The sequence below is a fragment of the Cavia porcellus genome, unplaced genomic scaffold, assembly GCF_034190915.1.
Source record: "Cavia porcellus strain 051 isolate PalLab524CR breed Dunkin Hartley unplaced genomic scaffold, mCavPor4.1 scaffold_23, whole genome shotgun sequence".
Lineage (NCBI taxonomy): Eukaryota > Metazoa > Chordata > Mammalia > Rodentia > Caviidae > Cavia > Cavia porcellus.
Genome location: NW_026947506.1, coordinates 15279384 through 15301829, shown reverse-complemented (window position 1 = coordinate 15301829; position 22446 = coordinate 15279384). Strand labels below are relative to the sequence as shown.

General features: G+C 33.8%; 1 protein-coding gene across 5 annotated transcripts in view; it reads left to right on the top strand.

Annotated features, from left to right (window-relative positions):
* The window catches only part of LOC100731149 (zinc finger protein OZF-like), a 37383-nt gene that overhangs the window by 1318 nt on the left and 13619 nt on the right, over nt 1–22446 (top strand). The window contains exons 2-5 of one of the 5 annotated variants that reach the window (XM_063233842.1): nt 3082–3144; nt 3233–6688; nt 16385–16514; nt 16710–16770. In XM_063233842.1, the coding sequence (XP_063089912.1) occupies nt 6674–6688; nt 16385–16514; nt 16710–16770 (206 nt within the window). In that variant the 5' untranslated portion in view covers nt 3082–3144; nt 3233–6673. The other 4 variants (XM_063233843.1, XM_063233841.1, XM_013143292.3 and 1 more) reach the window with 4 other exon arrangements.

Below are 22446 nucleotides of genomic sequence, written 5' to 3'. Positions count from 1 at the left end.
GTGGTAAACTACACCTACAACAGAGGTGGTCTTCCCCTGAAGTTAGATTGTTAGTGTGACAATGAAAGAGTTGTGTGGTGGCTCAATCTGAGTGTGAGTCAAATATCACAAGCAATAAAGAAGAAGACAGTAAAATTTAGATAAATATGTCTTTTGGTACTAATGATTAGGTAACATAATCAATGTTTTATTTATTATTTTTTGGAAACAGGGTACTAGTATGCAGTTCAGGCTGTCCTTGAGCGTATGATGTAACCCAGATTTCCATCCAGCTAGTGGCAATCCTCATGACTCAGCCTGCTGAGTGCTGAAACTAGAGGTGTGTACCAGCACACCCATCCCTACCTGTCTGTGCAAAATAATGGAAATTAGGAAACTTCACGTTAGTTTCTTGGTTCATATTTTTGCCTTATATCTGCTTGGAGTGTACCTTTGAATGTTTGTGATGAAAGATATCAAGTTTACTTGGTGTATAAAATGTACGATTTATCACCATAAACAGATGATCAGTCAGCTGTTCCTCTTGATTTATAGTGCCAACCGTAAATCTCACTTTAGAATGACTCAGTATTTCTTGATAATTCTTATAAATGTAATGTCTGTATATTGTTTTGTGTTCAGAATTTAATGAATGTAACTCTTCAGTGTGTCCCAAAAAATGAAAATGGGAACTTCTCTTTTGAGACTTGAAATACACAGTGATAACCTTTGCTTTTTGAAGGTTTTGAGAGCTATTTCTTTATACTATTGGTTCTGATTTGAAATCATGTAGCTTTGTTGAATTTATAGTTACTGGACTGTTACTATAAACATAGTTGTGTTAAGATTCTAATTTGGCTACAATCCCAGAACTTTGGAGGCTAAGGCAAGAGGATCACTGTGAGTTTGAGGCCGTCTCTTTTACTTAGCAAGACCCTATCTCAAAACACCAAAAAAAAAAAAAAAAATACAGATATATTTATTTTTTGAAGAATTCATAGCATATCACATTATTAAATCTAAGCCTGTACATTGTTTTCTGCATATTCAGATCATCTCCAATTTATTTTTCCGGTTTAATTTTGAGATAGGGTTTCCCTGTATAGTTCAGGTTACCTTGAACTCATTTTTAGGTAGCCCAAGGTGGCCAAGAATTTGTGCCTCTGTCCACCTGAGTGCTGGGATCATAGGTATGTGCATCATTCCTGGTTATTGAATTTTAATTACATATAGCATTTTTCTATAGGTGTTGCAGATTTTTAAAGAATTTCTTGATAAGCATTTATAGAGATGGGTATATAAATGCTCAGTTATATCACTATTGTTAGGTGTTGAGAGTCTTTACAAAGTAATATGTGAAGAGGATATTCTATAAGGCAAAATATTGGCACAGATTGAGAGATGAAGCAGAGTGCACCATCTCTTAACTCTTTCAAGGTTGGCATTAGAAGTTTACTCAAAACTTGATACAAATTCAATCTTCTAATAAAATATATTTTTAAAAAATAGGTTTTTTGTCTCAAATGTTCATTATATTCATGTCATAGGTACATTCTTGCACTTTTGATTCTTTTACTAACAAAACAGTTTTTTTCTATTTTACTATTTAGTAAGTCCAGAACCTCCTTAAACAAACTTAAACAAAAGATCTTTTTGTTTCTTTATAGGCATTAAGTGTAAACTGACCTGGAGAAAATCTTTTGAGAGCTGTTTTTTTAAATACTGTTGCTTCTGATTTAGAATCATTTAGCTTTATTTTATTTTATAGAAATATAATTTTTCAGTCAACCTCTGACAAGTGCTCTTATCACTGTTGTAAAACTTAAATCTTGATACTTTTATCATCTGTGTATAATGGTTTTGTCCCATCAATCTCAATCCTTATGTCACTTACCTATTTCTCTTCCTTACTTTATAACACAACACATGTATTTTGGTTTTATGTGACAGAACAGTGGAGACAGTGAATATCCTTGACTTAGTTCTGATCCTAAAGTTTTTCATGTAGAGTGTCTCCATTTAGATGTAGTTTTTGTTTTATATTTATATTTTTCTTTATTTAGTTGTTAGCCCATTTTGACTTTTTTTCACTGGAGACTTCTAAGAAATAATAAAATTTAGGATTTAGAAATCATTTTTGCCGAATACATATGATTTTTCTTTGTTGATTTAATTTTTGATGCTGTCATCATAATCTTTGACAAAAATATACAAACATCATTTAATTGTGAGTGTGTGTGTGTGTGTGTGTGTGTGTGTGTGTGTGTAGTACTTCAGATTATGCCTAGGACTAAGGCATCAAATATGCTAGGGACCCATTTATTTAGCTTCCTGCTAAGATGAGAAACTATTTTCTAATAAATACTTTTGTGGTACTGTTCAATGTTTTATCCAGTTTGAAAATCTTTATGCATAGTCATAATAGTCTTTTCTTTTAAATATGTTGCCTGGTTTCAGATAAAGTTTGCATTATTTGATAAAATTTCTGCAGAGTTTTCTTACCCTTTTATCAGACATTGAAGAACATGCCCAGTTGAGCATATTTTTTTTTAAAGTATAATGGACATATATAATTTGAGTTTTGGAGACAGGGTCTCACTTTGTAATGCAAACTGGACTTCATTTCACTATGTATCTGTACTGGCTTCCAACTTAGGGGGATCTTTCTACCTTAGTGTTCAGAGTGCTGAGTTTATAGTCATGTATCACCGTGGCCAGCTTAGTATACTTTTATAAATATCACAAATATATTCATTATAAGGAATTGGTATTTATACATCTCTCTTCTTGTTCTATATGTTACAGTTTCATGGAAGCACTTGTAATTCCATTTGGAGATTAATTTATGAAAGGTACTTTTCAAATGTCACTTTAGTTTCTTAGAAATTTGTTGGATTCTGAAATACCTTATTCATGTATTGTATTTGAAATTTTATAGATAGATAGATAGATACATTTTTTTTTAATTGGTCTTGCCATGTACTTCAGACTGAACTTGAGCTCACTATGTAGCTCAGGTTGTCCTTGAACTCACAGCAATCCTTCTGCCTCCTGATTGCAAATATATATATATATATATATATATAATTTTTTTTTTCACAGAGTCTTCCAGTGTAGTTCAGACTGGCTTCAAACTCATGATGATCTTCTGTCTTAGCATCCTGGGTGGGCATTTTACATATTTCTAAGAATTTATGTATCTACTATCTAAATTTTATTAAATGACAGTTAAATTGTACTTTTTTTTTTACAGTATTCTTGACCAGCCAAGGGCAATGATACAGATACGTAATTCCAGCATTCTAGAGGTTGATGCAACAGGATAAAAACTGGATGGCCAGCATTAGCCACATTGTGACTCTGTCTCAGAAATTACATTATCAATGGTCTTTGCAAATATTTCTCATTTTCATTGTGAAGTTTTGTGTTTTACCTGCCTTATTATACCTGTCATGTTATCTTTTTCAAAGTATTGATTTCAGTTTTATTAACTAATGGTTGTACTTTTCTCATGAACTATTTTGCTAAACATATTTCTTATAACCTCTATATTTTAGCAAAATGGTTTTTATTTCAATTTTGACAACATTCTTAAATGGTCACCTAATTCTAAATATTTCCAAATTCATTTTGTGATTTTTGCAGTATTGAAAGCAAGATATTATTGAAGAAAGAATTTTGCATCAGAAACACATGAGTGACCGAAAAGTAGTTCAGTTGTAGAGCACGGGGTTAGTGATGCTGAGGTCCTGGATTACCTCCCCTGACCCTACATGGAAAAAAAAAGAAAGCAAATATTGTGCTATTCATTCCCTAGAATTTCTCATTTTTCTTTATTCCCATTAAGACAGTATTTATATTTTATAAATGGAGGATGATTTTATGTTCTAACAGAATTTTTGTAAAATTTGCCTATTTGGAAACATAACTATTTTGGAGATGATCTAAATATATTTAATATCTAGTACATGAATATTAATAAATGAATTAGAATGAATTATCTATACTTTGCATTTTCAAAATTTGTTAAAATTTGGAATTCTAATAATTTACCTGTGTATTAATGATTTAACTGTTTCTATTGTAGTGAAGTTGTGCTATTTACTACATCAGCCTAACAGTACAAAATCGTGCTAAATTATTTATTTTAAACTTGAAATTGTGATCCCTTTGCTTTACATGCCCAGTATACTGCATTTGCATGTATGTAGCACCATCTTTTTGCTCCATTCATTAATTATTTATTAGCTTTTGGGTTTTTTGTTTTTGTTTTTGTTTTGAGACTAGGTTCACTATGAAGTTCAGAGTGGCCTTTCACTCACCATGCACCCCAGACTGTCCTTGAACTCACAACAATCCTGCCTTAACCTCCCAAGTGCTAGAATTACAGGCATGTGTCACCATGACCATCTCTCATTTTTTAAAGAATAGGAAATGAAGTATTTGGAGTGAAAACCAAGAATACAAATGTCAAACACTGTACAATGGTTACCTTAGCTATGACCTTAGATTGTTTTACAGTTTTGTGGATGACGGCTGTTTGTGTTTGTGTGGGGAGGATGGCCATGGTCCTGTTTGTCACCTAGTGTGGAGTTTGTGAACAGAAGCAAAATTTTGCTGAACACTTTTGTTTGCAAATGGAATTGTTTTCAAACAGAAGAATTTGAGAACTGAGGTATTACTGTATTTTTAAGTAATCAATTGAAGCACATACTATCAAAATTAATATTTTATATAACAGTCTGATTGAAATGTTTTCTAGAACATGCACACTCTGAGAAGCTTGATCATCCAAGCCTTACTGTAATTGCACCAATTCAATTCATGCGCTTTCCTGTAGTCAATGCTTAAGCAACACAAAGCAAAACGAATTTCATTAAATCTGGTTACGGACTTAATATATTGATCTCATTTTGCTCTGTCACTAAAGTACTAAAACAAAAATTATCAACTACATGAGGAAAAAGACAAGATTAGTGCACAAAAACAAGTTGCTCATTAATAGAACTATTGAACAATCACTGGCCTACCAGACTAACAGGCTCATTTTCATCTGCTCGCTACTGAACAAATTAAAGGAATCTATTTAGTTCAGAATAAGAATGGATTTGCTCCAAGGTATCTGTGAGGAGATGGAGCAGTCTATTTTTCTCAAGTCACAATCTCTCTTTTTGAAGGTAGGCAAAGGTATTTTAGTGTAAAGAATGATGTGTGGGGAACATAGAAGTAACACAAATTTCTATATTTGCTTTATCACTTCCAATCATCTTTAGCTCATAGTTCCCTTTCTTCTGGAAAGGAAACTGGACTTCTGTACTTCCTGGTGTTATCATCTACATGTTTTATTTATTTTCTGGGTTGAGGAGAGGTGGGGAAAGTTGTACATGCCCCAGGTTTCAGGAGGGCACTTATCTCTAAGGAAAAAAATAATCACTAAGTTTTAAAGTTCTATTTTTTAGTGCTTGTTATAATGCCATAATACCATTTCATCTGTGCTGAAACCTAAATTTTCATCATTTTGTCTTCATTTTGTTTTGAATCTCAGCAGATACAACTAATTTTAGATTTATACTCATTTGCCCAATGATATCCTCATCTACACTTTGGACAGATTCTAGAAGGTTTTGTTGAAGAGACAGATAATGACTATGTTGCCCTTATAGGTACATCACAGCAATTTTGGGCAAAATGTTCCCATCTTCTACAGCTGAAACAAGTAACCTTTTTTCCCCCTTTCCTCTAGGCTGTGCATGAATAACCTGAGTGAGGGTTCTTGCCAAGGTAGCTCCTTGTACATATGAGGGGCCAATGTCTGTGTAATTTTGAATCATCTCATAGACAGTGTAGTCTGCTGTTTGTGAGTCCCTAAAACATGTTTTTAACATTTCTTTGAATTTTCAAAGACCAATTATTGAACATTTAACTTAAAGAATAACTCTGTTCTGTGAAGAGTGGAAGTCTTAGCCTGTGATAGCAAAATTTTTCTAAAATGAGAAAGCAGAAGTAACCACTTATGGCATGGTTGATGTTATCAGTTTTACATTGGGCAACTGTGAAGTCACAATGAAACAGTCTTCAGTGAGAAAAGGTCTTTTTGTCCCCCATAGCTCCTTCCTTATCTGTTCAGAGTGAGAAGGTTCAAGTTCTATTGGGTGGATTGTTGCTTTGCTCAGGATTTTCTGCTCAGGATTTAATTTTGATGTGATCTGAGCCAAATATTGTGGTATATATTATCATTGAGTATATATTATCATTGAAGTATATATATATTATCATTGAGACATTCCCTAATCCAAGCTCACCAAAAAAAAAGTCGATATGGGAATCAGTAAAACAAGCATTTTGATTTATGTCTGTTCTTAAGCACCTGTTGGCCCCATTTTACACCTCATGATGGGATCAGTATTGATGATACCAGTACACCGCTGAGATCAATATTGATCTTATCAATGTACTTTTTTCTCTTTTTTGTTCACAACTAAAAGTGTCCTCTCACCTGCTACAGTTTTTTCATACCCTGAATTGCTCTTCAGGCACCACAGTGCCACATTCAATTCATCTCTTATAATTCCTGGTGTGAAGGGGTGGAGGATGAAGAAATGAAGACGGGTCAGAATGCACAGAGCTGACTCAGCAGTAGATTGAAGGCCATATTGGAAGGACCCTGGGAGACCCTCAGTCCTGGAAATGGTGAATGTACAGGAGCCAGGTGATTGTGCCAAGACTGGATTAGAATCTGCAGTAGGGCATTTTCATGTGTATGTGATTTGGATGCTAGTAGAGAGAGCCATGGAATTGCTCATATAATCACTCTTTTCCATGAATGGTTTGTAGACATTGTTTTAGAAAATGAAATCTTGGATAAGTCAGGACTTTGTATTAAAGCAGTACTGCCGGAGGGGTAGAGACACAAATTCTGGCCTACAAGCACAGTAATAGGTAAGCTTAAAAGGATTGTCTGTGCTAGAAGAGCACAGGGCAGTGAATACTATTTGGGAAAAGAGACAATGATAGAAATTGGTAAAATTCAACTCCTGAAACAGAAAATTTTTCCTTGAAATCAGAATGTTATGACTTTGACATTAAATGCTGTGATGTAGGCTGACTTGGGTAGAATATGGGTAAAATATCAGGCCTGAAGGAAAGATAGGAATTTTGAAAATGTTAAAATAATAAGTCTTCTTTTTATGCTGGTCAGTTCACCAGATTGTGAGGGAAAATTGGAAATTAGAAAATTATATCTTTGTGGTTTAAAAAATTAGATAATTTTATATAAATGTTATAGGTGAACAGTCAGGATAAAACAGAACAATTACTGTGATCACATAAATCTTATATTAGTTTTTGGGCTGGATCTTATTGTTTGTAGATGCTGAGGTTGGACTCTGTAGACCTTTTGCCTCAGGCCCCCAGAGAGAAGTGATTATAGATTTGGATCACCAAGCTCAGCTAAAGTGGGTTTTATTTTAATTAAAAAAATTAAAAGAAAGAAGGAGATTAAGATAAAAGAGGACATAAAACATAATAACACAGGTCAGAACAGAACAATTTAAGCAACATAGTGTTTTACCACAAGATAACCCGACATAAGCATTAGCTTCCATAGTGTCTCTTTCCTTGAAATATTTGAGTATAACTTTGTATATTATAGCATCAAACACAACATGACAATGTAAATCCATTCAAGAGAATGAAAGTATTACACGGTATAATAGAACCAAGTAACAGAAAATGAACAATATTTCTATATTATCTCCTTGTCTATAAAAATTTTGTTTATACTATTACATATAATAAAATCCAATAGACAACATGATAAACCGATGGAGAGAGAAGAACAAAAGCTTCATGGGACTTCAAAATAAGATGATATTATATCAGCACTAGCTATTATATTGTCTTGTTTTCTTCAAAGTAACTGCTCATACCATCATAAACAATAAAATCAAACAACCCAGAATAGAACCATTTCAATTTATGAATGAAAACATTATAAGGCTTCAAAGCAATATAATGGGGAATCATGTTTACCACATATTTTTATGTATTCTTACCATTTCTTACACTAGGGAAACTATTTGGTATTTATACATGTGAGTTTGATTTATTTCACATATGAGTATGGTCTCAAGCTGTGCCCATTTATTTATAAAAAAGTGGGGGTTTTCTAATCTCTTCAGTTTAACAAATCACAGTGCTTGATTAAAATAAATATCTATAAATTTCATATCTAGAAAGTTGCAGTTTTTGTCCATTGATAATATGTGCATTAAGTGTGGAATACATTTTACATTCTGCCCTAGACATCTGTGTATAAATTTTGATTATTTCTTATAAAATATCATATTGGTTCTATGTTAAAATGGAAATTACTTTTTATTCATTTTTTGTAAAAGTAAAGGTAAAAAACAGAAATTATAGGACCAGGAATGTAGCTTAGGGGCACAACCTCCTGCCTGACATTTGCAAGGTCCTAAGTTTGATTCTTGGTAAAAATAAATGGTAAAAATAAAAAAAAAAAAAATCAACCGTATTTTTTTCAAGATTTAAAACAAAAATAATAGCCACTTTCCCACATTTTGGAATATAAACTCTAAAACTTATCAGACCATCCCAAACAGTAGAAATGCCCATCTATTTTTATTATAAGTTCTGTGAGGCAGTACCTTCATTTTAGTTTGTAGAGTGAATCAGTGTGCTTCCCTTTGATTACTGCAGGATGATGATGCATGATAAAATCGAACATCACATACTTTGGACTGTAATCTACACTTGACCTATTGGGCTCTGAAAATGCCAGAATTATGTTAATCCTAGGTGGTGTCAGTATTAAAATTTGTGACAACTCTTTGCTGAGAGAATTTCTTGGTGTTCAGAAATCAGTGCACACTTGAGTTTGGAAAGTAAGACAAACCTTCAAGAAACTAGGCTACAGTTGTTCTCTGTTCAAAATTCAGCCCTTGGACCAAAGAACAATTGAGGTGCCATGGAAAGATGGCTCAGTAGTGTCAGGTCTGGTGAGGTTAGGCCTTATTTAAGGTTTGTAAACTTCACTTCAATAAAGAATCACAGATAAAAGTTCAGAAGTAGAAACCAATAAGTTTTGGAAGGAGAGAAACAAGATAGAAAAGTACCTTGTTGGAGTAAGGTAGGCATGCTAGAGCCAGTGCTTGAAGATCTTTGTTCTTAGCCTGTTTTGTTATCTGGCAAGAAAGGGACTCTCTCCTTGAAAGTTTTTGTAACTTGTTTGATCATTTTAGGCTCTGAGATACCTGATTCAGCTAGTTTATCTTTCCATTTTCCCTGTGCATATTTTTTGGTAAGTTTTCTTTGGTCTTCTTTGCTTTCTCAAAGTTATATCTTCTCATAGCAGAGACTGACATTCAAGACTGAGTTATCAAAAAGGGATACATATATTTTTATTTTATTTTTATTCAAATAGAAATAAAATAAAATAGTTTCAAATCTAGCTAATAGGAGAATAACAGTAATTAATATATTGTATACTTTTATCTTCATTGTAGTTACTCAAAGTACAAGAAAATAGGCATGAAATATTGTTCAAACAATATTACAACAATTCTTTCTTTTCAATGAATTAAAGAGAAACTAGTTGTACGACTGTCTTAACTATCGTGTGTGTGTTCCTTTTTTCTAACTTCCTTTACTCTTTCTTTCCATCTGTTTCTCTTTTCTTTTGAGCAGTTTCTTCCCATTTTACAGCATCTGTTGTACATTTTGGATCTCATTTACTTGTTCAGTTTGTCACACTAGTGAGACAATATGATGTTTACACATGTGATTTATTGCACTTATCAGTATGGTCTCAGGTTTTATCCATTTACCTATAAACGTCTCAAGTTTATCATTGTTTATGGCTCAGTAGTAATCTATTATATGAAAAAATCTTTTTTATCCATTCTTCAGTAGTTGGGCATTTGGGTTGTTTCTAAGAGATCTTTCCTTTTGTGATCATTAGCTACAGTCCTGTCTTCAAGACCTGGAAATCTATCTTTAGTTTCTGTCAATCATTTTGCCAGCTCTTAATGGAGTTTTAAATTTCCTGAATATCTCTTTGAATCTGTTTAATGCATTGTCGTTCTTTCCCATATTGTTCATTCAGGTTTCCATCATTTTCTAATGTTCCTCTTTTTTTTAACCTATGTCTTTTTCAGCAAAATGGAGCCACTACTCTGTCCATCTTTGCAGTAAATACTTTGGAGGATATAAAGATACAGAATGTGTGTAGTAAAGGAGCTTACTGATCTGGAATGTAAGACAGAAGCTAAAAATATAAAATAATTACAGAACCAGGAATAGAAGTAATAACTAATTTTTCAATTGTTTTATGTTATCCTAAAGTGTATATATAAACCATAAGAAAATATGAGCACCCATATAATGAGAGTTTTTTGTTTTGTTTTGTTTTTTTGTCTTTTTCACTTTTATCGGTACCAGGGATTGAACTCACGACTTCCTGCTTGCAAGGCAGGCAATTATGCCACTAAGCTAAATCCCCAGCCCCTATAATGAGAGTTTTACATAGCAAAAAGTTTCAAAGGTAAAATCACTTCTAAAGAGTTTTTTATATCCCAGCATTTATTTAACTACAAATTAATCAGTTTTATTATTACTTGAGGAACTGTAAGAACAAACAGTAGTTAGAAGTGAACCTAGTTAAAAGAATTTACTGATAAATTTTTTGACCCTTTGACTGTGGTATCCTGCTTTTATCATATGTAACTGACAGGTTTCATAAGACTATGCTCCAGGTCACTCCTCTCTGCATCAGACTAGGCAAAATATATTTTTGTTTGTTTTTTCTGAATATTCAAAAACCATAAGCTGGGTTATTTTTTCCCAGCACCATACATTACAGAAATAATACATACGTTGAAGACATTTGTCTTTTCATGAAAACTGTGTTTATATGTACAACAGGCTTAGAGAATGTGCCTAACATATAATAAGCTGCAGGAATTTCTTTTAACAACTGAGTCATGTTCCTGTGATTAAGTTATTAAATGAAAGGATAATTAAAGGAGGAAATGTGTATAGTATATGCCTTAAAATATTCTGAGAAAAGAAATAGTCTTAAGAAATTCCAACTTGGTGAATTTGCTTTTATTTTGCATAAATCTTAATGTACAGTACTGTGATATACAGTGGACCCTTGACATTGAGCACAATTCATTCATGAGGTCTGGTTAAACTCACGTTGGTTGTAAGTCAGAACTATTATTCCCATAAGAAATAATGGAAATAGGTGTAAATGCATTCTGAACCTCCCAAAGCACCCCTTAACTAACGTTTTCATAACAAAAAGTATTGTATGATGTGTTTAATTTACCAGAAAAACCACTAATTTTCCTAGTCTGTTCACCAAAAACTTATAAAATGTACCTCATTTACCATAAACAACAATTTCATGCTGTATTTTCACCATTCAAGTTGACATTTTTGGCTTTCAGGAAGGCAGTATGAAATGGAAGCTGGAATTGTTTGGAAGGGTAGTCTCCTTCCAAAAGAACCTCAGCAATCTAGCTATCTGGTGTCCTTTCTCTCCGTGGGACAGGCCCTAGCCCACTAGGACCTGCTTCTGGCTCACTAGGTCTCAGCCTTTTCAGAACTAACAATTAGTCTAAAGTTGTCCATTTTTGTCTTATCTTTAGTGCTTTTCTATATTATCACATGATATTGTAATTAAGTAAGTGAATGCAATGATCGGCTTTTTCTCTAGGTGGGTCTTCTCTCCAAATGTTTTTAACTGTCCAATTTTTCAGGATTGTCTTTATTTCAGAATTTTGCTATGTTGATTGTTGATTCTTCTCCTTTTTAGAAAGCTAATTAGCTGCAATTTCCTGTTGCTTAGCCTGAAGTTGCTGAAGATCCTCTATAGACAATTCCTCTGAGAATTCCTCCACCAATTCCTCAACAACACCACTGTTTACTTGCAAGCCTATGGACTCTCCTATCCTGACAGTGTCATCAACTACAGTATGAATTGAAGGCTCAGGCTCTTCTATGCAGTTTTCAAAGTCTCTCTCCTGTATAATTTTAGACTAGACTCTCTCCCAGGTAGATCTCAGTGTCCTTTTAGAGAAAGGATGTTGTTGTAATGTTCCTACCAGAATAAGAGTTAAATCTGTATTCTGACTATCTGGAAGCATTCCAGGAACGGTTTCTTTGGTGTATAGCTTCTTAAAGTTAACCTGCTGGTCCATAGGTTGCAGTAGAAGAGAGTATTTGAGAGGAATTCTATTGAGAGTCATGGGAATTCTTCACTCAAATCTCCCGAATCTCATATATGAACAGGAGCATTGTACATGATGAAAGCCATGAGCATTAGATTTTTTTGTACTTTAGATTTTTCTTAACAGAGGGACAGATGACCTTCCTGATCCACAGAAGAGAAAATACTCTTATTACCCAGGCTCCTGTGTTAGGCCTCCAAATAACCCGCAGCCTATTCTTTATGACTTTGTTTTCTGAACATTTACTCTAAGGTAATAGAGTGGTAAACATTATCTTGAGGTCACCCCTCACATTAGAACATAGCAATAAGGCTAGCCACCTTGTGGCCTGGCATTTTATTTTCTTCCCATGTAATGTATATTTTCTTGGGCATTTTCTTCCAGAAAAGGCCAACTTATCACAGTTGAAAACTTGAGTGCAAAAACCATTTCTCTGGGTCATCATTTTGAAGTATTGTATGTAATTTTCAGCAGCCCTTCCATCAACACTGGGTGCCTTACCATGCCTAGTTATTCTGTGATCTCTTATTCTCACTTTATAATTGTGAAACCATCCCCTACTGGCATGAAATCTTTCATCATTATCACTCTTTAACAGATTTTCCTTTGCAAGGTCTGAATTTATAGCCCTAGCTTTTTCTTTTTTTTTTATCGGTACTGGGGATCGAACTCACGACCGCCTGCTTGCAAGGCAGGTGCTTATGCCACTAAGCTAAATTCCCAGCCCCTAGCTCTAGCTTTTTCAAAAATCATAAACTCAGATAGATAATAACCTGTCATTTTTCCAAAGTAGTAATTGGCTTTCCACCAAGTCTAACATTGTTGATTATGACTTAATAATCTGAGTAACAACTTTAGCAATACTGTCTTCCTTATACTAATATGTTCTCCATAAGATTGTCAAGAAGGTGGATTTTGACATGCCATATATACTAGCAAGATTGAGCACACAAATGCAACTTTTCTCCACAGTTTGCTTCTTTTTTATTGTGATTTCTTTCCTTGTCTTCCTTTTCTTTTCTCTCTCTCTCTCTCTCTCTCTCTCTCTCTCTCTCTCTCTCCCTCTCCCTCTCCCTCTCCCTCTCCCTCTCCCTCTCCTCTTTTTTTTTTTCTTTTTCCAGTACCAGGGATCAAACTCACCACTGCGCACTGCAAGGCAGGCACTTATGCCGCTCAGCTAAATCCCCAGCCCTGTCTTTCTTTTCTTCCTTAGCTTCTTTTCCAGTTTTTTGAGGCCATTTTGATAATAGCAGTCATAGCAATTATGTAAAGTGCCAACCAAAATAGTCCACAAACATGCATCTGAGCTCAGACTGATGCTTATAAATGCTTACATACACTTTTCTGACATTGTGAGTATTTACAGCTACAGCCTACATTTAGGTCATAACTCAAGACTTTGGTTATAAGTGAAACCTAAAATTCCAGTCATAACCCAACTTGTTCATTATGTGAGTTCAGTTACAACTCCAGGGTCCTTTATATAACAGAACGTAAAATCTCTGTGCTATACACTACAACCAGCAAAAAATCAGTACTGTAATAAAGAGTACCCAAAAAATGCAGAGGCTCTGTCAACAATATGCACAAAACTGTACAAAAAAGATTGGTCCCAATTCGAAGTGGCTGATCTTAAATCAGAAAGAGTGTGCCTCTGGTGTAAGTCTAGACAGTAATTAAAACAAGTAGTTCATTAAACAAGGAATATCTGTATTGATTTTGGTGTTTCTCTCTGGGATATTCTTGAATATTTCCTGAACCGCTTGTTTAGCATTCATGTCTCCTAAGTTGGTCTTTTTCATTAAATGCCTTTAATTCTACATTTATTTTGAAGGATAGAGTTGCTGGATAACTTAAACTAGGTTGGAAGTTACTCACTTTTAGGGCTTGAAATACTTCACTCCAAATTCTTTTGACCATTAAGTTTTGTGTTGAAAACTCTGTAATTTTAATTGATTTAACTTTCTATGTGATTTTTTGTTTTTACTCTGCTTTAAAATGTTTGTTGTTTTTGGCTAGGAGAAAATTTAATAAAGATATACCTAGGTGAGTTTTTTCATTATAGTGTTAGTATATTATCTAATCCTCATTTCTACTTTTAACATTTTTTTGATGTTTGCAAAATTTTCCACTATGATTTTTATAAACATATTATTAGTGCCATGTTATTTTCTAGTTTTTTTTGAACTCAGATTGCATTAATTGATGTTTAGTGTTGTTTAGTGTTATCTTTTCTTCTCTTTCTTTTGTTGTCTATTTGAAAACTACTGAATAGTTTACCATATCGTGGATTTCAATCAGAGTATCTTTACATTGCTCATTTCTGGAGTTAGGAATTTTTATTTCAGGTAATTCTACCTGATATCACCTTGAGAATTCTGTATTTTTCTTGAATGTATCATTCATATTTGGAGCTGCTGTGGTCAGCTTGTCTAATCTATTTACTTCCTGTGAATCAACCTTGAGCATACTGAGTGATAATGATGTGTACTTTTGATTTATTTATTCTTTAAACCATCTGGTTTTATGCATCTATAAAATTTGTGTAGAGTCCTGCTGTCTGATATTTTTTTCCTTTCTGTATGTGCCCATTTGCTCTGCTTTTGGGGATGTTGAGGATCTTCAGTTGCCTTGCTTCCCCGTGCACTAATGTATATATATCCATTTTTTACTGTGATCTCCAGGAACTCCATGTATTGATCTAGAGGGAAAACAAGTTGTTATTCACTTGTATGTTACCTTGAGTACAGTAGTAAATCAGCTGACATCATTGACATCGAATGACAAGTGAATATTGACAAATATAGGAACCATTCATAGACATTCATAAGCAAAAGATTATGATTTTAGTGAAAGAAGACCATTCATATCTTAGCCTATTATACTTCATGTAACTAGTTTCTGCTGGATGTAGGCAGCAGTATCAGAGCTCAAAATACTAGTATTGTGTCTTCTTTTTCAGGGCAACCCATTCTAATGATTTTATCTTGAAACCTAGCTTCCTCAATAAAATACTGGCTTTGGGATTCTACTGGTCTGATCTCAGTCCTCCCAAGGGATGCTAAGAGATTCCTCTTTACTACTTCCCTTTTCCAAATCTATCTCCTAAGTTTTCTCTGGCTCATCTCTTTTGTAGTGTAACACTTCAGTCCTTAAGCAAAACTCTCCTGTTATCTTCAATCATGTGTGTGCTGTCACCTCTGTTGTCATGTGCTAAGGAGATCCCACAGGCAGCTGTTGATGTGCAGTTGTGGGTAGGATGCTTGATCAGTAGGTCTTGATATTCTCCCTCAGCAGAGCACAAAGGCCCCAACCTGGACTTAAAGGTGACATATTGGATGGTCAATCGTGAGGCTGTCCCTGACCTCAGCATGTGAGTCACAATGTGTGGCTGACAGTGGACACTTGGTCAGTCCTGGAACCCTCCCTAGGCTGAGTGAACAGCCCTTACCTGTGATGTGAGGCATGATATTCACTTGGTTTATTTATACCCCCATATTTCTTTTTCTACTATACCTCAGAAGTTTTTATATTTCTATAACAAGCATTCTATGTAATTGAGCTATAAGATAATCTCTACCTTAATCTAATTTCAATGATATTGTCCAGTAAAAAAAAAAAGTTCTTCAGTAACATTTTAACTTACCATTCATGAATTTTATTTTGTATTTAATTAAAGTTTTGTCTATGAAACCACTTTCAGCTTTCACAGTGCTGTCTAAATATAGTCAGAGGGGGAAGTGATCTTTTTCCTAAATGATAAGTTTAAAAATACAGATATTTTTCTATGATCTGTCAGAATAAGTCATTAGATTTTCATATACATAAGTGGGTTTTTTTTTTGTTTCCTTCAAGTATTACTTAGCAGTCTCCTATGAGCGTTTCTTTAGAGAGAGTGCAGAAATAAAATTACATTAAACCAGAAGGAGAACTAGATTCTCATTTTTCTATGTATTTAGTAATGAGTTCGCACTGGCATCAAAATTGTTATGTGACAAGCACTTATAGATTGAGAATTAGTATTTGATGACTAAAGCCTGAAGTAAACATTTGTAGGAGTCAGCCTTATTTCAACTTTTTATGAGTAGAGAAAAATAGTTTGTTTTGTGAGCCTCACTCTTCTTCCTGCAAATATATTTCTGATGACATAGAAGGCAGTGACTACCTTTGAAGATGTGGCTGTGACTTTCACCAGGGAGGAGTGGACTTTACTGGATCTATCCCAAAAGATGCTCTATAGAGATGTGATGTGGGAAAACTTTTGGAATGTGGCTGCTGTAGGTAAGGAAGATAACATTTTCACATTTATTTAATGAGACAGTATTGATTGTTCCTCATCAGTGTAGTTTCTTAATTGGACTGTGGAAACATTTTGATGAATTTTCCAGATATGGTCACATTATATGATGAATCAAATGGAATATAATATTTTTCATTAATGTATAAAGTCATCATATTTCTTTTTCAATACTTTAGAAAGGAACTGGGATGACTACCAAGTTGAAGAGGAGTACAACAATTATAGAAAAAATCTAAGGTAATTTGCATTTACTAGAGAAATATTTTGAAAGTTCAGAAATATTAGAACCAAAGAAACTACAAAAACTGAAGCAATGTTCAAATTTCTTTAATCTCGCGAAATTTCTCCAAAGATAAATACATGTTGAGTATCTAGAATCTAACAGTTGAATATTTGAAATATGTTAACATCTGAAATGTGGAGTATTGATGTTGAGCTACAAGTGAGATTATAAAATATATATAAGAATAAACATTTTCCATCCTCAAGATTGTAAAACTTATATGAAAATGTGTATAGACATTAATCATGGATGTATATAAAATAATTGTGTTTAGGTTGAAAGCCAAGTGCAGGATATGAATCAGACAAGTTATGCAAATGATACTATATCTATTTAAATTTACACATTCTTTATTTGAAAAATTGGTAAGCTTGAGGAAGTATTTAATTAAAGTTTAATTTTAATTATAAAATCCAGATGAATGCCTCATATTTTGATAATTGCTGTTTTTAAGCCATCTTCGAGAGCATTCATTCTTTTCGTTTTTGAAGTATTATAAGTCATCTTCTCATAAGCTTGGTAGAAGTGTCATTGTGATATAACATCTTTGAAAATGTGTATAGAGATTCCTCAAAAAGTAAATATAGAAATTCCATTTTATTCATGTATCCTTTTACTGGATAAAAGGATACATATCCTTGTATTTCCCAAAAGTTAAAATAATCATGTTATACTGACATGTATATCCACTTACAAAAGCAAAGATCCGGAAACAGCCTAGATTCCATTCACAGATGAGTAGAGAGAAAAAATAGGATAGCCTGGGAAGGATGGTGGATACATGAATTCCTAGCATATTGGAAAGCTGAGATATGAAGGACAAAAACAAATCAGTAAAGCTACAGAGGAAATCAGATCAGCAATAATCTCTCAAGCAAAAAAAGAAAGACAATCATAATGAAGTAATTTCTCAACATAGCTAGAGAAAACAAAATAAGAAAATATAAGAGGATAGGAAAATGATAGAAACTCTCAATGAATAAAATAGGAAAGAAATAGAATGCATAAAATAGATTCAAAGAGATATCCATGAAATTAAAACTTCCGTTGAAAGCTGGCAAAACCACTTGATAGAAACTGAAGACAGACTTTCAGAGCTTGAAGACAGGATCACATTTAGCAATCATGCAAGGGAAGATTTCTAAAAAAATAACAGGACTATGAAATAATAATTCAAGAGCTCCAAGATGATACAAAGAAAAACAATATAATACTCATTGGTGTCAATGAAAAAGAAGTTAACAGAAATGACAGAAAGTATTGACAGAAATTAATACCAGAAAATTTCTCAAGCATGGGAACAAAATCTGACATGTGAAGAATACAGAACTCCAAAGCCAAAACCACAATAAAACCACAACCAGATACATAATAATCACCATCCTAGGAGTTCGGCACATAAACAGAATATTAAAAGTGGTTAGAAAAAAGAAACATATTATATATAAAGGAAAACTCATTAGAATCATGGCCAACTTCTGAACATAAACCCTCCAAAAATATTTCAAATCTTGAAAGAACCCAGATTTATGTTCCCTGTGAAACTATCAAAATTAATGAAGAAACAATATACTTTCATGACAAAGAGTAACTGAAGAAATTCATCACCACAAAAACAAACCTACAGAGAGTACTTAAAGATATTCTAGATAGTGAAAAAATTGATCACAATTCCTAGAACAACAACAGTAAAAAACCACCAAGCAGGACAAGCAGTTAAACAAATGGGAAAAGCAGGGAACAAACAACAGGAAAATAATATGACAAAAATAAACCAATATATATCAGTTTTAACAATTAATGTAAATGGCCTCATTTCAGTCCAAAGGAATTCACTGCAGAGTGGATCAACAAGTGAATTCCAACAATATACTGTATGCAAGAAACCTATTTAACTAAAAAATAAACAGACTGAAAGTCACAAGATGAAAAACTATACTCCTTGCAACAGAAACCCTGAAAAAAGCAACAGTAGCTATTCTATATGCAGACAAGGTGAACTTCAAGCCAGAAATAATCCAAAGAAAGAAAGATCACTACATACTTGTTAGGGGAAAATTCAAGAGAAAGAGATAATAATCATAATGTATATACACCACATATGGAAGCATCCAACTATATGTGACAAATATTAACAAAAATGAAAAATCAAATAAGCAATAACAGTGGTAACAAGGGACTTGAAGATGTCATTGTCATACAGAGATAATGGAGATATTCAGAAAAGTCAGGAAAGAACAGAACTGAATCAAACTTAAACAAATAGACTTAGAAAACATTTTTTTTTGTCTTTTTCTTTTTTATCGGTACCAGGGATCGAACTCACGACTGTCTTCTTACAAGGCAGGCACCTATGCCGCGGAGCTAAATCCCCAGCCCCTACAAAACATTTATAGAATGTTCCATTCAGCAGCATCAGAGTACACATTGTTGTCAGCTATCCATGGAATATCCTGTAAAATAGACCATATACTGTTGTACTCTACTCAAAAAACAGGGCCCCATGATGAAAAACAGGGCAAGACCCCAAGATGATAAACGGGCAAGACGTCTTTTTTAAAAGAAGCGCTTGTATTTTAGCTGGCCCAGCGACACAGTGCAGATGGAATTTGCAAAGCTGTGCAACTGAGTTAGAGTTTTGACTGATTTTTATAGTTCATTTATGATTAGCTCATTGATCATTAAGTACACAGTGATGAGAAACAGAAATAAGGTGGGCCTTTGTTCCCCTTTGCTTGAGGTAAGAGGCATTTCACAGTGGGTGGTTAGCCAATTCATAGCACTTGATCTGCCAATTCCAGGAACATTTGTCTCTCATGAAGGGAACAATGGCTGACACAGCATCATTTGTCTCTTACAAGGGGAACAAAAGTTGACATAGCACACAGCTCACTAAGGTGGGGGGGTGACACATTACAGAACAGCAGAACGACGTGGTCAGTTAATTTATAACTATGTGGTTGGTGCTTGGTTACTAGGGTAATGAGCTCAGTACAGAATGACAATATTACTAATAACTATCTCTTTAACTATTTTTGTTAATTATCTTTTAATCAATTATTTTAATTTTTAGCATCTTAGTATAACATATACTAGCCCACAGAACATGCTTTAGGAAATGGAAAGGAATTGAAAGTATCCCACATATTTTATCTGACCATAACAAAGTACAAAAAAATGGGAAAATAAAGGCAAAGGAAACTGCAAAACCTATAAGCACATGGAAAATAAATAACATCCTCCTGAACAACCAGTGGGTCACAGATGAAATTAAGGAAGAAATTAAACAATATCAAACAAAAATACAAATACAACATACCAGAGCCTGTGGAACACAATGAAAGAAGTCCTAAGGGGTAAATCTATACCAGTGAACTTTCACATCAAGAAAGCAAAATGAGCAAATAACCTAATACTGTACCTCAAGCTAAAAAAAAAAGAAAAAAAAGCTCATAGAGGAGAGGAAATTATAACAATCACAACAGAAATTAATGCAATTGAGACTAAGAAAACAATACAAACTTTTAATGAATTGAGCTGGTTCTTTGAAACAATAATAAACCCCTATCCAACCTTATGAACAAAAGGAGGAAAGAAAATGCTCAAATTCATACAATGAGAACTGAAATGGGTAAAATCACTACAGAGCCTGTGGAAATTCAGAAGATTATCAGTGCCTTCCTTGAACATCTTTACTTGAACAGGCTTGAAAACACAGCAGAAATGGACAGATTCCTAGAAATGTATGAACTACCAAAGCTGAATCAAGAGGTTATAAAAATATCAAATAACCCAGTATCAGTTAGTGAAACTGGGAATTTATTTAAAAACTGTTATGCTTTGTGTCTGGATGTGCCCTCAAAGCATCACATAATCATGGTCGCAGGTTTCTTGAATATATGATTGATTCAGGGTCCACTGATGGGATTATGGGTGTGACTGCTACACTCACCCTAGAGTGGGTAGCCTACATACAATATAAGAGACAGTCTTATCTCCATACTTCTTTTGTTGTGTTGATGATCTTTGTGCTGTTTTCTGACACCATGAGCTGTTGTTGCTCTGTGATATGTGCCACTCTACTTTGGAGACAGCCAAGTAAAGACTTAAACTTCCACAAACTGAGCTAAATAAACCTATTCTTCTTTAATGTTGGACATTGGGTATTTTTGTCTCAGCAATGAGACAAAATAACCAAAACACAAATTTACCAACAAAGAGAAACCCAGGTCCTCGTGGATTCATAGCTGTGTTTTGTAAGAAATCTATAGAAGATTTAACACCAATACTCCTCAAACTCTTTAATAAACTTGAAAAAGAAGCAGTTCTCCCTAACTCATTCCTGGAGGGAGGTATTCCTTTACACAAACAAGAGTCACTGAAGAAATTATGGAAATAATCACTTTCAAGCTAACATCCTAAAACTTATATATTTGGGGATGAATTTAACAAAGGATGTAAAAGATCTATATATTAAAAATTATAGTACTATGATATGGATATTGAAGAGGATTTCAGAAAGTGGAAAGATATCCCTTGCTCTTAGGGAGGAAGAACCAACATTGAGAAAATGGCCATACTCTAAAAACTGATACATAGTTTTAATGGAACCTGAATCAAAATACCATTAGCATATCTCACAGATCTACAGAAAACATTCCTAAAATTCATTTGAAAATAGAGACCTAGAATACCAATGGCAGTCCTTGGCACCAAAGGCAAAGTAAGAGGCAGCATAATCTCTGATTTGAAATTATTCTACAAAGGTGCTGTGATAAAGTCAGCATGGTACTGGCAGAAAAACAGATCTGAAGATCAGTGGAACAGATTAGAAGATGCAGACACAACTAAAGTTAAAGTTGGCTACCTTTCTTTGACAAAAGCACCAACATGTTCACAGAAAAATAGCCTTTTTAATAAGTGGTGCTGGAAAAATTGTCTTTCACAATGCACTAAAATAAATTCAAAATGGATTAAAGATCTAAATTTTAAAATAGAAATCAACTGGAAGATAAGATAGAAGTCTTGAAGACATAGGAGTAGGCAGAGAATTCATAAACAGAGCACAAACTGCATGGGAAGTGTTTCAAAGAACAGTGGGATCTCATCAAGTGATGTACAACAGAGTAAAAATATAATTCTCAGCATAGTAAAAAAAAATTAGCTAACTGTTCCTCAGACAAAGAACTTCTATCTAGAATGTACAAATAATTTGAAAAATTCAGGCCCTCCCACATTCAAAAACCTAATCCAAAAGGGACATCTAAGATGAATATGTACAAATAGAAAATAAATATATTAAAAATATGTTCCACATCATTTGTCAATCAAGAAATGCAAATTAAAACAACACTGAGATTTCATCTCATACCAGAAAGAGTAGGTATCAAGAAATCAACCAATAACAAATACCAGTGGGGCTGCTTGGTGGACAAATAAATTGTTCTTCACTGTTGGTGGGAGTGTAGACTGGAAAAACCACTGTGGAAATCAAGGTGCAGATTCCTAAAATATCTAGGCTTAAAGGTCCCATTTATTCCCAGTTATTCCACTTCTGGGTATTTTCTCAAAAGACTTGAAAACATACCAGAGTGATGTATGCGTACCTATGTTTATAGCAGCATAATTTA